This window comes from Nerophis ophidion, linkage group LG11, assembly GCF_033978795.1.
Source record: "Nerophis ophidion isolate RoL-2023_Sa linkage group LG11, RoL_Noph_v1.0, whole genome shotgun sequence".
Lineage (NCBI taxonomy): Eukaryota > Metazoa > Chordata > Actinopteri > Syngnathiformes > Syngnathidae > Nerophis > Nerophis ophidion.
In genome coordinates, this window is record NC_084621.1 from 32541411 (window position 1) to 32556327 (window position 14917).

The 14917-nt window shown below is 42.8% G+C and overlaps 1 protein-coding gene across 4 annotated transcripts in view; it reads left to right on the top strand.

Moving 5' to 3' along the window:
• virma (vir like m6A methyltransferase associated) overlaps positions 1-14917 on the top strand; it is a 34723-nt gene that overhangs the window by 10326 nt on the left and 9480 nt on the right. The window contains exons 5-22 of one of the 4 annotated variants that reach the window (XM_061915659.1): positions 235-400; positions 480-608; positions 3194-3421; positions 3835-4550; positions 4648-4785; positions 4854-5080; positions 6056-6143; positions 6366-6583; positions 6687-6841; positions 7021-7103; positions 10817-10910; positions 11677-12065; positions 12146-12301; positions 12373-12608; positions 12682-12937; positions 13005-13222; positions 13305-13437; positions 13507-13650. In XM_061915659.1, the coding sequence (XP_061771643.1) occupies positions 235-400; positions 480-608; positions 3194-3421; positions 3835-4550; positions 4648-4785; positions 4854-5080; positions 6056-6143; positions 6366-6583; positions 6687-6841; positions 7021-7103; positions 10817-10910; positions 11677-12065; positions 12146-12301; positions 12373-12608; positions 12682-12937; positions 13005-13222; positions 13305-13437; positions 13507-13650 (3774 nt within the window). Of the gene's footprint in view, positions 1-234; positions 401-479; positions 609-3193; positions 3422-3834; positions 4551-4647; positions 4786-4853; positions 5081-6055; positions 6584-6686; positions 6842-7020; positions 7104-10816; positions 10911-11676; positions 12066-12145; positions 12302-12372; positions 12609-12681; positions 12938-13004; positions 13223-13304; positions 13438-13506; positions 13651-14917 lie in introns of all 4 variants that reach the window. The other 3 variants (XM_061915656.1, XM_061915657.1, XM_061915658.1) reach the window with 3 other exon arrangements.

Genomic DNA, 14917 nt, shown 5'->3' on the forward strand with positions numbered 1-14917 from the left:
ATCTTAATTGGGCAATATTTGTCTGCACTTTCTTGCAACGGTGTTCCAATTGTGTCAGACAGTGAGAGAATGTCTTGTGCATAGCATAGACCCCCTTTGGATCACACCGTAGATTTTTAGTTAAGTTTAAGTCTAGGTCCTGGTCAAGCTATTCCAAAGAGCAATGTTTAAAAAAAAAAAAAAATTCTCACATGACTTTGAAACCTGTTAAAAACAATTTTTGTATATGTGAAGATCAACACTGATGGCTTGGTGCTACGTGGCTGGTACACCAATCTGACCTTGGCTGTGTATGGGACAGCGGAGCATTCACATGGACATGACCAAGTCTCCTCCTCGCCTCCACCTCCCCCACCCCCCCAGCAACTTTGCGGCCCCAAAAGACTCATTAATAAACAGGGTGGGCATCATTCAAAGGAAAATTAATAGAATGTAGTAAAACATCCCTTCTTACTTTTGCGCCTTGTTTTTCTTTAAAGAGTGGGAAAAAGATGACCAATACAATGGCAGTCCACCTAGACCAGCACCCAGAGGGCCTCGAACTCCGCCAGGTCCTCCACCCCCCGATGATGACGACGAGGAGCAGGTCCAAATGCCGGGATTGAATAGTTAGTAACATAACTTGCTTCTTTACTTGTAGAACTATTTTGAAGGTCTTACCATCAATTAGGGTTGTAAATTATTTAATGTTAATTAATAATTTAGCAAATATCGCCACATTTCATAAAGCAATATCTAAATACATTACACAATTATGGCCGCATTTCATACAGCAATATCAAAAAATATACTTACATTCAATATACTTGTACACAGTGTTTGGTTAGTTACAGAAAACCAATAACTAGTTACAGTTACTAGTTACTTTATTTTAAAAGTAACTCAGTTACTAACTCTGTTATTTACACCAAAAAGTAATGCGTTACTGTGAAAAGTTTAGTTATTTAGTTATTTCTTTTTTTTTTTTTTTTGAGGCTCCCATTAATGCTCATTTAGCCTTCATTTCAGTACTGTTATTGCACTGGAGAATAATACAATCTGTTGATCAACTTAACATGCATTTGCATCACAGAACTTTGCTAAGCAATGTGGTCTACATACAACACACAAAAACAAATATATGTTTCAAAAGGCCAATTTATTTAAGGCCAGAACAAATTATAATAATAAGCTGTAAACCTGGCTTCACTCAAGGAAGGCACACATGACATACACAAAGCCAAATCAGGCATTTTTTTTCTCTCAAGGAATTCGGCAATAAAATCATGTCTTTAGGAGATCAACACTGTACTGAAGCCCAAAACACTACGCGTCTCCCCAGTTTTAGTTTAAAGATAAGGAAAAATTGGCCTAGCCCACTAGGATTCCTCCTTATGTTTGTGAACTTTGCACTTTATACATTTAGAGTGTTGTGATAATCAAACACTCTAGAAGTCTAGAATGAAAGAGTATATAAGAGAATTGACAAGAGTGTGTGTACTTTCAATGATGAATGATGAGCAGAGGGAGAGTTTGGAGTGTTTTCTTTAGCTCGGTTTCCATGTTTATGTACTCCAGCTGCTTGAAAGCGGGTGACTCCACTGTAGAAATAGCCTGCATGTCTTCTAGCGCATATGCTGCAATGGCTCTATCAATGTTGTCTTGGCTAGCAGTCCCTCCGTTAAAATCTAGCCGCTGTTGGAGGTGGAAGTGAAGTGTGTCCCTCTTTACTAGCTTTAACGAAGCATGTTGCTTTTGTAGGTGTTTCACCAGATTTTAATTGCTGTTTTGGGCAGTAGATATGATCTTTGATCTAAGACACAACATACATTTCACTAAAATGTTCTTTACTTTGTGCTCGACAAACGAAAAGTAGTGAGGATATCTCCACGTCTTTAAGTAGTCATAAAAGTGCTATACCAAATGTATTGTTATTGTTATTATTATTATTATTATGATTATGTTAAGAAACCCGGCTTCTGGCTCCGACATGATGTTTTGTTAGTAAACACAGACACGCCCCTACCTGCACACAGCGCGCCTCTTCTTTTTCTTGTGACACAGAAGGACGACACCGCAGCGCTCCAATAAAACACACTCAAATATTCTGTTTCTAACCGATACTACATAAAAAATAACGTAAAATAACGCGTTAACGCATCATGTAGTAACGTTAACTGAGTTACTGAATACCAAAAATAACGGCGTTATAGTAACGCGTTACTTTGTAACGTGTTAGTCCCAACACTGCTGGTACACCACTTGACATAATTACATCTCATTAGATATTCAATGTAAATTCAATATTCTTAAATCAGGAGTCAGAAGTACTCTTGATACATCTATAAATTCAATACAATTGGCATCAAAGCCATGGTTTATTCAAGTTATTTAATGTCACTTTCATGTTTAAGCAACGGGTTTGTGTTTTCATTTGTTTGAAGACAATTCCAAACTACAATGCCAAATGGGCGTCATTTGCAGGAGCACTATAACAATAAAATGTAAAAACTAAAAAGAGAACTTGGAGGTCAAATTTATACCTCCGAGCATAATATTTGGCTATAACATAAACTGAAATCAGGCTGTCATTTAGGCTGTACAGATGAATTTAGTTATATTGTAAAACTTATAAACATTGGTCGTAGTAGGGTATGAAGAATCCATGCGAGGAGAAACGCTATGGATGACTATTTGACAGAACGGCACTTCCGGTTGAAAGCACGAAACAGATAAAAAATACTGTGACTTTCACACCGCAGTACCTAAAGTGAGCAAACTTGTCCAAAAGATGGCGCTATAGCACAAACAATAAAACACATTTTTAATGTCGCTGCCTGTGTTTTATGAAAACAATTTTAATTTTGGCCCTTAGAATAGGAAAAAATTCAAATTAAAATGTATTTCACCTTTAATTCAAGTGTTGGTTGCACTTTATTTATATATGATTTGAATGCACTGCAAATTAATTGTTGTTTACTTCCTTATTTGTATCCATTATTCATTTATATCTAATTCCCATTACAAGAAATAAGAATATAGGAAACTTCACCTGGGTTATCTAATTTCCAGTATATATATTTACAGTCACACTGATGAATTTTGGGATTTTATTTTACAACAGAACTGAGATTCCATTCCTGTCAATTATGCAGTTTGGTTCAATAGAATTTTATCGTGTCGCTAAATCTCATCATGACCCTGACATCAACAGTGGGCGGGGTCAAAGACGAGCCATGCGAGGGCCGCGATGACTCCCTGGAGGCCGTATCACCAGAAAGATCTCTGGCTGCCGATGAAGCGTACTCCGATGCCGAGCGAGAAGAAGAAGGCGAAGAGGAGGAGCAAGAAGAGGAAGACGACGTGCGGACCGAGGGAAGTGCTCCAGAGGACGAGGATGAAGAAGAGGACGATGAGGGTGAGGACGAGGAAATGGAGGAAGGTAGGGGAGTTTGGTGAGGAGAAAAAATAGTTTCCAATCCCAAATGGAACCACATCATCACATTTCCCAGAGAGCAGGGTTCATTTGGGATTGGGTGAAAGTAACAAGATTGTTTGCTCTGGCATGCTGCCTCCATTTATAATGACAGGATGCTATCCTGGCTTTTAGGCTTCTGATCATTAGAAGCTTATAAGTAAAAGTGGACACCATGTCGTCACAGCCATACTTATGGTGTCATCGTGTCCTGCATGGTAAACTGACCCTGCATGCTTGGGAGTGAGGCTGTCATGTGTATGTATTCATAAACAAAGGAAATGTACATTGATCACAAGCGCTTGCTCTCTTCTTGTTTCTCAAGTAATTGAGATGCTATAATTTACATTTACTTTGTTTTATCCCTTCCACCCCCCTAGGTGATGACGGCTATGAGCAGATTTCCAGTGACGAAGACGATCTGGATAATGGCACCTTTAAGTTGCCCTCCTTTGACATGGACTACACTCCTGAGGACCTTGCATCTGTTCCCCCGGTCCAGTATGACCCTTATGAACGAGAACTCCGACCACTGGTCTTTTTTACCCCTCCGTACAAAACACTGTTTGATACCCAGCTTGAGAAGCCCAGTATGGAAGACCCTACCACTTCAGAAGGGTTAGCAGCTGGTGAGGAGACAGACCCAGTTGCACAGCTTAAAGAGCTGCTAGGAAGCATCAGAGAAGACAGAGATGTCCGTTGGGTCACTGCACTCGAAGAAGCGTCGGGACTACTCCCCAAGGGCTTGGCGTGTCTCACTAAAGAGGGTGGGGGGGGAGACCATGTCGACCTTTTAGCACAGTGGGCTCTCCAAGCGTTAAGTATGGAGATTGCCCTTACGCAACCAATTGCTCTGAACCTCAGACAACTGAAAGCCGGTGCCAAGCTAGCGTCATACCTAGCAGAGAGTTCACAGGGCCTCACAGCGCTGCTGCAAGGTGGGGCTTTGGACGTGCTGCTGGATCTGCTTCACAGGGACCATGTCTCTTCTACATTAAAACTGAGCCTAATCAGGGCACTTGATGCCCTGATTAGCTCACCTGTTGGGGTAGAGGCTTTTCTAAATGCCGGCAAGTCAGAGAAAAGTGGCTATCAGGTTAGCATCCTTGAAGTTACTGTTTTATCTTCTTGTTTTTAGGTTTTTATGAAGTCCTCAAACTGAATTTTTTGCATCATTGTCATATCCTTTACAGCGTTTAGTCCAGCTATTCCTGCGTGATGAAACAGTGAGAGTTATTACTGCTGGCAATGCGATTCTTCAGAAAAGCCACACATTTGAGGTACTGCTTGACCTCCAGCGTACAGCAGCGGCATGGAATGAACCACAGCAGGTGCACACTCATTGAGATACACACACATACACGCAGGCCTGCAACTTTCAACAGCAATCGCTTTTCAGGAGGAAATGGAGGATGCTGACAATGCCATGGAGGAAGAGCCGACCCTAACCGCTGCGCCTTTAAACGAGGCAGAGCTCAATCGGTTGGTGGGTGTTTTGGAGGAATTGTACCAGCTGCTGGAGATGGCCCCTCACTGCATGGTGCAGCCCCCAGGGAAATCGTTCCCAACTTCTGCAAGAATTACTGGACCACAGGAGAGAGATGATCCATACCCCACTCTGTACAGGTACACATTTACTAGAGATGTAACAATATTGTAGATACCGCACACAGTATGTCATTTTCAAAATCATCACATGATGCCATGACGTGCGACGATAAATGAAAACTTGGTGAGTATAGTTTATTTCTTGCGCTTTTGATTTGGACATTTGGAAAACAAATTAGGTCTTCCTAATCCTCTGTGTGGTGCAGGACCAGCAAGGCAGGGACCCGGTTAGCAATAAAGTGGAGACAAAGAGGAAGCATCCAGGAGAAGTGTATTCATAGTAGTAAAAGAGAAATGGGGTTTTTAGACATTTCCTACAAATGTAATCAAAATCAGTTGATGATTTTTAAAGTTATGTTGCTAACAGACAGACAAACAAACCTTGCCAAAAACATAACCTTTTTGATGGCGGTTACAAAGTCTGCGTAAGGCAAAGTAAAGAGTGACCTTCATCTCAAACATTTCCAAGCCGACACAGGCGGTCAGGGTGGACCTTACGGAGGGAAAACACCCACTGGGAGCGCTGGTACTGCACACCGCGGGTAATACGAGTAATATGAGAAGATGGATGAGAAGCTACATGGTAAACCATCACCCGAAAATGATATTTGAACGAGGCCAAACATCAATTTGTGAGGTATCAACTGTATCAAAAATTAAATGGAACTTTTGTCACCTATCAATTTTTGTAGAAACATTTTCCAAACTGATATAAAAATGTCCACTGCATAGGGCACTGCTTCTCAGTAAGTAAAACTTGAAAGATACTAAACTGAGCATTATTATTTTACACTTGTTACATTGGGTGTTAACGTTGTCAGTTTGTTCAATTACAGTAAGTGTCTTTATCCTAAAAATCCCTGCCACTGCATTTTACACACTATCACACTAAGGCATTTTTCCAAAGTTTTTTTTTTCTGAAAATATCCCGCCGTGGCCTTAATACTGTGACTATATTGTACAGTGATATTTTGATATCTTTGATACCTGCAGGTACATGCATGTGTGCCATTTCCTGGAGAGCACATCCGTGGTGCTATCTGCAGCAGCAGCGGCCGGACACTTAGGCGTCACCCAAGCTGTGAGAGAAATCCTTCGCTTCCTGTCGCTCACACAGTCGGGTTTGCTCTTCCTTCTTGCCCAACCCTCTCCCGCCAACTTACTTTTGAGGCTTCTTGCGTCCGTGGGTGAGACGGATGGGGAGGAGGCAACCTTTACGGGAGGAGAAGGAGGTCTCAATGGGCCAAGCTTTGGTGAAGAGGGCTTTGGCATTTGGCTCATGCAGGCTCTACATGCTCTCCAGGGGGTTTCAGAGCTTATGAGCCATGTGACATCAGGAGCAGACGGAGGAGTGGGCTTGGAAGAAGGCGACAACCCGGAGGTCCTGGCCACTCTCCATTCACTCTATCTGATAACCTTCACTGGGACTGGCCGCAGTGCTGTGGCTCATGTTTTCAGTTTGGACAACAACTTGTTCTGCCTGGTCGCTCTTCTGCAACACTACAACAAGGAAGGACAAAGGTGAGGACATATTCTGCTTCTGTCTGTCTTCTGTCTGTTTTGGCAAAACCAAAAAAAAGCTACTTTACTTCATGTCTGAGTGTGTCTCACTTTTGTCTTTTAGTGAAGCCAAGACTCGCAAAGCAGTGACATATAACTATGCGTGTATGCTGTTGTTGTTGGTGGTGCAAAGCTCCAATGAGCTGCGGATGATGGAACAACATGCTGCTCCATTGCTTACTATAGCCAAGGCTGATGAAACCAATGCTAAGCTACAAGGTAAACATGTGCAACGAAATTCATGGAAATTACTTTATCATTCCGCCCGAAATGCAGGTGAGATAGGCACCAGCACCCCCCGCGATCCCGAAAGGGACAGAGCGATAGAACATGGATGGATGAATATTTCTTTTTGTAGTGCTCTTACATGATAATGCTGACTTTCTGTTGTTCCTCAGAGCTTAGTAAATGGCTGCAGCCTTTGGAGAAACTTCGTTTTGAGATCGGCAGCATCCCAACTGTGTTAGAATACATCAAACAGGTATACATAATTCTTTGATTATGGAATAGTATGTCAACTGTTTTTGAATGAATTCAGTACTATAATATTTCAATCATGTTACTTAACAAAGGAAAGAATTCAACTAAAAGATGTCATCTAATGACCAGGAACGTGCCAATTGACCGGCAGCCAAATCGGACGTTTTTTCTGAAAAAGTATGTGATTGGGCATTACCAATATATGTTTTTTAATGCCGATCCCATCCTACTGGCACTATTTATTTTTGGTCTCACAGCTGTTTATGTGTCTCCATACACAGTGTGGAGACAATCCACTAAATTAAAATTTAGTGGATTTGATTATGTCAAATAAACTAAATTTTTTTTAGTTTAAGTAGCTTCTTCACTGAAGGATGGGGCTAAGAATGTTACACACTGAGAGCAAGCCAGAAGCAAGGATGCTAATAGCTAAACTAACTGCTAGTCTATCTTAAAACCACACCTAAGAAATAAATGCTTATTGAAGTTTTCAGAAGTCCAGAGGTAAGCACATTACAGCAGAAAGTAAGCAGCGATTAACAGGAATTTAACCCAGGATTTCCCCTTAATGTAAGTGCATGCGGGGCGCTGCCCCAAATTTTTATTACCAGACATGGGTAAAACGGACATCAAATCCAAACCCAAACCACACGAACATAAAACATTATCATTAGCTGGTCGAATTAATTAATATATAGCCTATTATTTGACAAGTAATGTACCAAAAACTTGACCATCGAAACAAGACTTTGATTACTGCAACCGGATGTAAACAAAACGCACACATTTGTCTGCATGTGGACATGATTTTTATATATATTGCGGCTATAGCCACGGACAGGCAACATATATATATATATATATATATATATATATATATATATATATATATATATATATATAGAATGATATCCACACAATGTGCAAATATTGAGAGGACAGTGGCAGCTTTTAAGAAGAGAAGGTCTAACGAGAATAACAGCATCAAGCAAGTGTGACGGCATGCTTGCTGTAGCTCTTTTCTTTTGTCAGGGACATCAAGGGACGGAAATAGAGTCTCTAAACACGAGTACATTTTATAATAACACCAGAAGAAGATGCTAGATTTGTTGCTAATGGTTTCTAATTTTTAAAGTGGACAGGTACCGACAGGCCAAGCGGTGTGCAGCTTCAGCGGTCGCGGAGGCAAAAACTCGGACATGGGAAGAGTTCGGGGAAGCCATGGAAAACGACTTCCGGACGGCTTCGAAGCGATTCTGGACCACCGTCCGCCGCCTCAGGAAGGGGAAGCAGTGCACTGTCAACACCGTGTATGGTGCGGATGGTGTTCTGCTGACCTCGACTGCGGATGTTGTGGATAGGTGGAAGGAATACTTCGAAGACCTCCTCAATCCCACCAACACGTCTTCCTATGAGGAAGCAGTGCCTGGGGAATCTGTGGTGGACTCTCCTATTTCTGGGGCTGAGGTCGCTGAGGTAGTTAAAAAGATCCTCGGTGGCAAGGCCCCAGGGGTGGACGAGATCCGCCCGGAGTTCCTTAAGGCTCTGGATGCTGTGGGGCTGTCTTGGTTGACAAGACTTTGCAGCATCGCGTGGACATCGGGGGCGGTACCTCTGGATTGGCAGACCGGGGTGGTGGTTCCTCTCTTTAAGAAGGGGGACCGGAGGGTGTGTTCCAACTATCGTGGGATCACACTCCTCAGCCTTCCCGGTAAGGTTTATTCAGGTGTACTGGAGAGGAGGCTACGTCGGATAGTCGAACCTCGGATCCAGGAGGAACAGTGTGGTTTTCGTCCTGGTCGTGGAACTGTGGACCAGCTCTATACTCTCGGCAGGGTTCTTGAGGGTGCATGGGAGTTTGCCCAACCAGTCTACATGTGCTTTGTGGACTTGGAGAAAGCATTCGACCGTGTCCCTCGGGAAGTCCTGTGGGGAGTGCTCAGAGAGTATGGGGTATCGGACTGTCTTATTGTGGCGGTCCGTTCCCTGTACGATCAGTGCCAGAGCTTGGTCCGCATTGCCGGCAGTAAGTCGAACACATTTCCAGTGAGGGTTGGACTCCGCCAAGGCTGTCCTTTGTCACCGATTCTGTTCATAACTTTTATGGACAGAATTTCTAGGCGCAGTCAAGGCGTTGAGGGGTTCCGGTTTGGTAACCGCAGGATTAGGTCTCTGCTTTTTGCAGATGATGTGGTCCTGATGGCTTCATCTGACCGGGATCTTCAGCTCTCGCTGGATCGGTTCGCAGCCGAGTGTGAAGCGACCGGAATGAGAATCAGCACCTCCAAGTCCGAGTCCATGGTTCTCGCCCGGAAAAGGGTGGAGTGCCATCTCCGGGTTGGGGAGGAGACCCTGCCCCAAGTGGAGGAGTTCAAGTACCTAGGAGTCTTGTTCACGAGTGAGGGAAGAGTGGATCGTGAGATCGACAGGCGGATCGGTGCGGCGTCTTCAGTAATGCGGACGTTGTACCGATCCGTTGTGGTGAAGAAGGAGCTGAGCCGGAAGGCAAAGCTCTCAATTTACCGGTCGATCTACGTTCCCATCCTCACCTATGGTCATGAGCTTTGGGTCATGACCGAAAGGATAAGATCACGGGTACAAGCGGCCGAAATGAGTTTCCTCCGCCGTGTGGCGGGGCTCTCCCTTAGAGATAGGGTGAGAAGCTCTGCCATCCGGGAGGGACTCAAAGTAAAGCCGCTGCTCCTTCACATCGAGAGGAGCCAGATGAGGTGGTTCGGGCATCTGGTCAGGATGCCACCCGAACGCCTCCCTAGGGAGGTGTTTAGGGCACGTCCAACCGGTAGGAGGCCACGGGGAAGACCCAGGACACGTTGGGAAGACTATGTCTCCCGGCTGGCCTGGGAACGCCTCGGGATCCCCCGGGAAGAGCTAGACGAAGTGGCTGGGGAGAGGGAAGTCTGGGTTTCCCTGCTTAGGCTGTTGCCCCCGCGACCCGACCTCGGATAAGCGGAAGATGATGGATGGATGGATGGATGGATGGATGGATGGTTTTTAATTAAAAAAAAAAAGTTATTACAAGTCTGTCAACACTTAAAAAAGATTGTACAAAAAGCAGCAAAATTGAAGATATGGCAAAACGATAAAAAAATATGTTAATACTAATTATTAATGACTGATTTGTTTTAAATGTATGTATGTATTTTTTGAGCGTTAATTATCTTGGCAAATTACTCTATGATGTCATGGTGACCACGCCCATAACCCCACCCCTGCTGCCACTGGTATCTTTGCATTTTAGAGGAAACCCTGTAACAAGTAGAGTGATAAGAGTTAAAGGAGAATATACAACTGTTGGTGTGTCAGCAATGTCACAGTCAGTAGACAACCTGTAAGAGAAGGACAGATCCCTCCATGAATTGGTGGTGTCGATACCAAAGTTAGTATCAGTATATGATCGATACTAGAGTAATTAAATTATTTTAATTAAATAAAGTTAATAAATGTGATCGGTATTGGTATCGACCGATCTCACTCATGGATGATCGGTAACAAAATCGACAGCTTAAAACCCAGATCAGAACATTCCTACTAATAATTAACCTTAGTGGCCATCTGATGAATGTCACTATGGAATGCTGGGTTCTGCTGACATACTTGAACCGCTCAAACTACACTGTTGAATGTTTATGTCAAGGCTGCATGATAGGAATAACACTATATAACATTGTTATGTGTTTTTTCTTATAACTTCAGAATGTGGAAAATGTGTTGACTCCTGAGGGAACTGGATTGGTCACTGCTCTCAGGGTGCTCTGCCACATTGCCTGCCCCCCGCCTGCCGTTGAGGGTAAATGCTAGTAACTTGTGCGAAACAAAATTCTGCAACATTACGGTCACTGTACCATATTTGTTGAAATATGGTTTCAACTTTAAAGCCATGTCCACACAAACACTGATGGTTTTAAAAGTGCATATCCAGGGTTACAACAAAATCCATCCACACAAGTGTAGTTTCAAAACTGTCGCTGTCTAAATGCAAACACCTACACCTGCCGTCATGTTCATTTTGTCCAATCAGAAGCCTGAAAAATCTAACTAGTGGCATTACACCTTATTTACAATGTTTATTTCCATATACTAGCTGTACAATGACATGTACATTAACCTAAAAAAAACAGCCTGCATTTACATAGAGCTCAGGGAACATTCAGATTAGTTTTTTGAATGCCTGGAGTGCCATACGCGCCTGTGCTGCGGAAGCCCAACACTCGTGGAATTATAACATGCATACGCTCGAGCAAGAGTTTTGGAACTCTTTACCTTGGCCAACGTTTGCAAAAGTGTCTGTTTTTAAAGACAAAATTATGCGTTTGGTTGTGGACAAGAGGTTTAGACGGAGAGAAACGTATGCGTTATCAAGTATTTGTGTTCACTTGTACATGGCCTCCCAAAATAATTACTGGGTGCAGCCGTCTACAAAGTACATGTAATTAGAATTAAGTATACGATATACTCTTCTGATACAATTGAGTACATAAATGACCACTATATGGGGAAATATTGTTAAATATATGTGGTGTGCAGGGCTCACCTTGTCTGCCATGTTTCCCCAGGTCAGCAAAAGGACCTGAAGTGGAGTCTCGCCGGCGTCCAACTGTTCTCTGGAGAGGGTCTGGATACATGTGTGCGTGTCCTGCAGAAGCTTTGCGGCGTTCTGCTGCAGCCGTGGCGCTTGCACGGAAACATGGGCCCCACTCCGCAGCGCTGCACAATCCTCAGTATTTGCGTCAGTACGCTGCGGTTGTTGTGCACAATGCTGACGGAGCTGCTTCGCGGTGGGGCGTTCCAGTTCAGGGACACGCGTGTGGCCAGCGTGTTGGTGTCGCTACACATGATAGTTTGTTCCATCCCTGCGTCTGGGCGACTAGATGGAGAGGAAGCCAAAGTGCAGTCTCTCATTGTTGATGTGCTGCTCACTTTTACGCAAGGTGTAAACGAGGAGGTACGCAGAACTCAAAGAATAAGTCAGACAAATATATTAATTTTTATCAATAATGTGAACCAGGTTCCTGTCTCACACAGGTGACGCATACGGAGGAAACTCTGGCCAGTAACACATGGTCTTTGATGCTGAAGGAGGTCTTGGTGTCTTTACTCAAGTCTCCTGAAGGGCTCTTCTCTGGTCTGACATTATTGTCAGAGCTCCTGCCTTTACCACTTCCGATGCAAAGCACTCAGGTATGTGACTCTTTATTTTCCTTCTGTTCCTTCCTTTTTTTGTTAGTTTATCCATGCCACCCGTTCCTCAGGTGTTATCAGTACAAGACGTGGCAATAGCCTTAAACACAAGAAAGCTTTGGAGCATGCACATCCGGGCACAGTGGAAAGTGTTCTATGAGGTCTTGAGATGTGTGTGCACCACCAGCTGCCCTCCACTCCTTGCTATTCTCAGGAGGGTGTGTGTTCAGCTAGCTGACCTCTCTTCTCCCACCGCGACACTCATCATGAAGACCTTGCTGGAACTGCTGTTGGAGGAGGTGCAGCCGTGAGTGAAGGACACTCATACACACTCTGGTCACTTGTATTGCTATGAATTGACTGTGGACAAATTGTCCTAGCTGCAGGGTGGAGGGGAAAGTCCTGTGCTGGGGCCAAATCCTGCGCCTGCTTTCTATGACTGATGCACTAGTGTCACAGAGAGCGAGCAAGAGCGCCGTCTTACACCTGCTGTCTGGATCAGTGTCTGGAGACGAACAGCTGGCGGATGTCTTCCCCTTGCTGCTGTCTCTAGTGGTGCCTCCCTCCGACCACTCTTTACAGCAGCAGCAGTGCAGTGAACTGATGGGAACAATATTACAGTCACTTTGTGACCAGGTAGAACAAAAATAATGTATTCACAAGGAAAGCAAAATATCTAAAGATGAAACGCTCTCTTCACTAGGATATTTCTCTGGTGACGTCTCAAGCTGGTGAAAGCTGCATGTCGGAGGTGGAGCTGCTGGCCAATGCGCTCCCGGGGCGAGAGATGATTTCATCAATTTGTATCGCCTTGATTGAGGTTTTGGGAAACGCAGACAGCAGTGTCCCTCTTCTCCTTACTTGTATCAGGACTCTGACATTCCTTACAGAGCATGAATATGGACTTTACCATCTCAAATTGTAAATATTTAGTTTTAAAGACGTTTGTCTTCCAGCACTATTGTCACTTGTCTAAACCTTTTTTTCTTATATATTGTTTCAGAGCTTTAAAGAAACACAGTGCAGGGTTATTCTCACTTTTGAAGAGGTTAGTTTTTCCATTCAACAAGGACTGTGCAGATCTGCTCTCAGCTTTGATAGACTTCCTCCGACAGATTGTCAACACAGACCCAGTGGTAAATTGAGCTAAAATGTTGTCATTTTCTTTTCTAAATTTACATTTGTGTTTTTGTGTGCCATTCCAGTGTAATGAGGAGGGACAAATATCTGCTGAGGAGCCATCTTTCGTTCTTCCTCCTCGGTTGCTGAGCGGCTCGGAGATGAAAGCTATCCTGCGATGGGAAAAGTCTGAGTCACATCCGCTGTCTACTTTGGAGAGGCAGATTACGGTACAAATGACTAATTTGTAACTAGTTCGAATCCCCACAACTCCAAAAACAACAAATGCTGCTTTTGTACTGTACAGAGGACCTTTAATGATTTTACTCTACATTCAAAACACTTTATTGAGGTCTCGATCAGGTGTTCTTAACATTTTTTATTTTGGGGCTTAACTTTTCCACTACAGAGAGGCCCAGGGCCCACTCAAATATTAACGCTGAATTTGTAATCTTTAATCGTATTCAGTCATTATATCTAACTTGCTTACAGTTTACAACCTTGTCATATTATATGAAACCATGTGTTAATCACAAAGATTATTTTTCATTTAACACATAAACTTTAGGTCAGGCTAATTAGAAAAATAGGTACTAACCAAATATACTGCATAATGAGTGACTCATAAATAACTGACAAAATTTTTTTTTTTACATAAATTACGTTCTAAAATTAATCAACTAAATTAATAATGAATATGTTTTCTAAATAACCCTTCAATAAAATTTAAGTACAAATGACAATACAGCATCACCACTTTAGTCATAATTTTTGTGCTTAAGAAACTTCTCTATGAGACTTAAGTTCCAGACTTCTTCTGTTTGTTTGAGATTGTCATTACTGCCACAAGTTCTGGAAAAGTGTACTACAACTGAGTACTACTGCAGCCCATCATACCACAGCTGAGAAACTAGAGTTGCACGAGTAATCAATTTTTATAGAAATCTAATTATTTAATTCATTTCAAACAACTTTATTAATCCCTCAAAGGGCAATTCAATTTGAGCAGCAGGTTGTCGTGGTTCAAAAAGTTTACATGGTTCACAATAAATAAATAAAAATAATAAAAAAGTCAATAAATACATGAACCATACAACACTCTGAAAAACGTAAAAGTTTAAGAGTCTGAGTGCAGAAGGGACAAATGATTTGGAAAAGCGATTTGTTTTACATAATGGAAGGGCATAGCGTCCCCCTGAAGGCAACAGAGAAAATTTCCCCGCAAGGACATGGCTCTGGGAGCCTAAAAATCTCTTTGCTTTTCGGAGGATTGGCTGGTTGCAGAAGAAGTTTAAGTCTCTTAGTTTTACTCCGGTAATCTTAGAGCAAGACTTAACAATACTAGCCAGCCGGTTTCGGTCTTTAATTGAAAGACATTGAAACCAACAAATAAAAGAAAAACACATAAGTCTCTCAATAAATGTTTCATAAAAACAACAGCGTATAACAGGCCTGACAGAGAAATAATATAATTTTCTGAAAAGATAAATTCTCTGT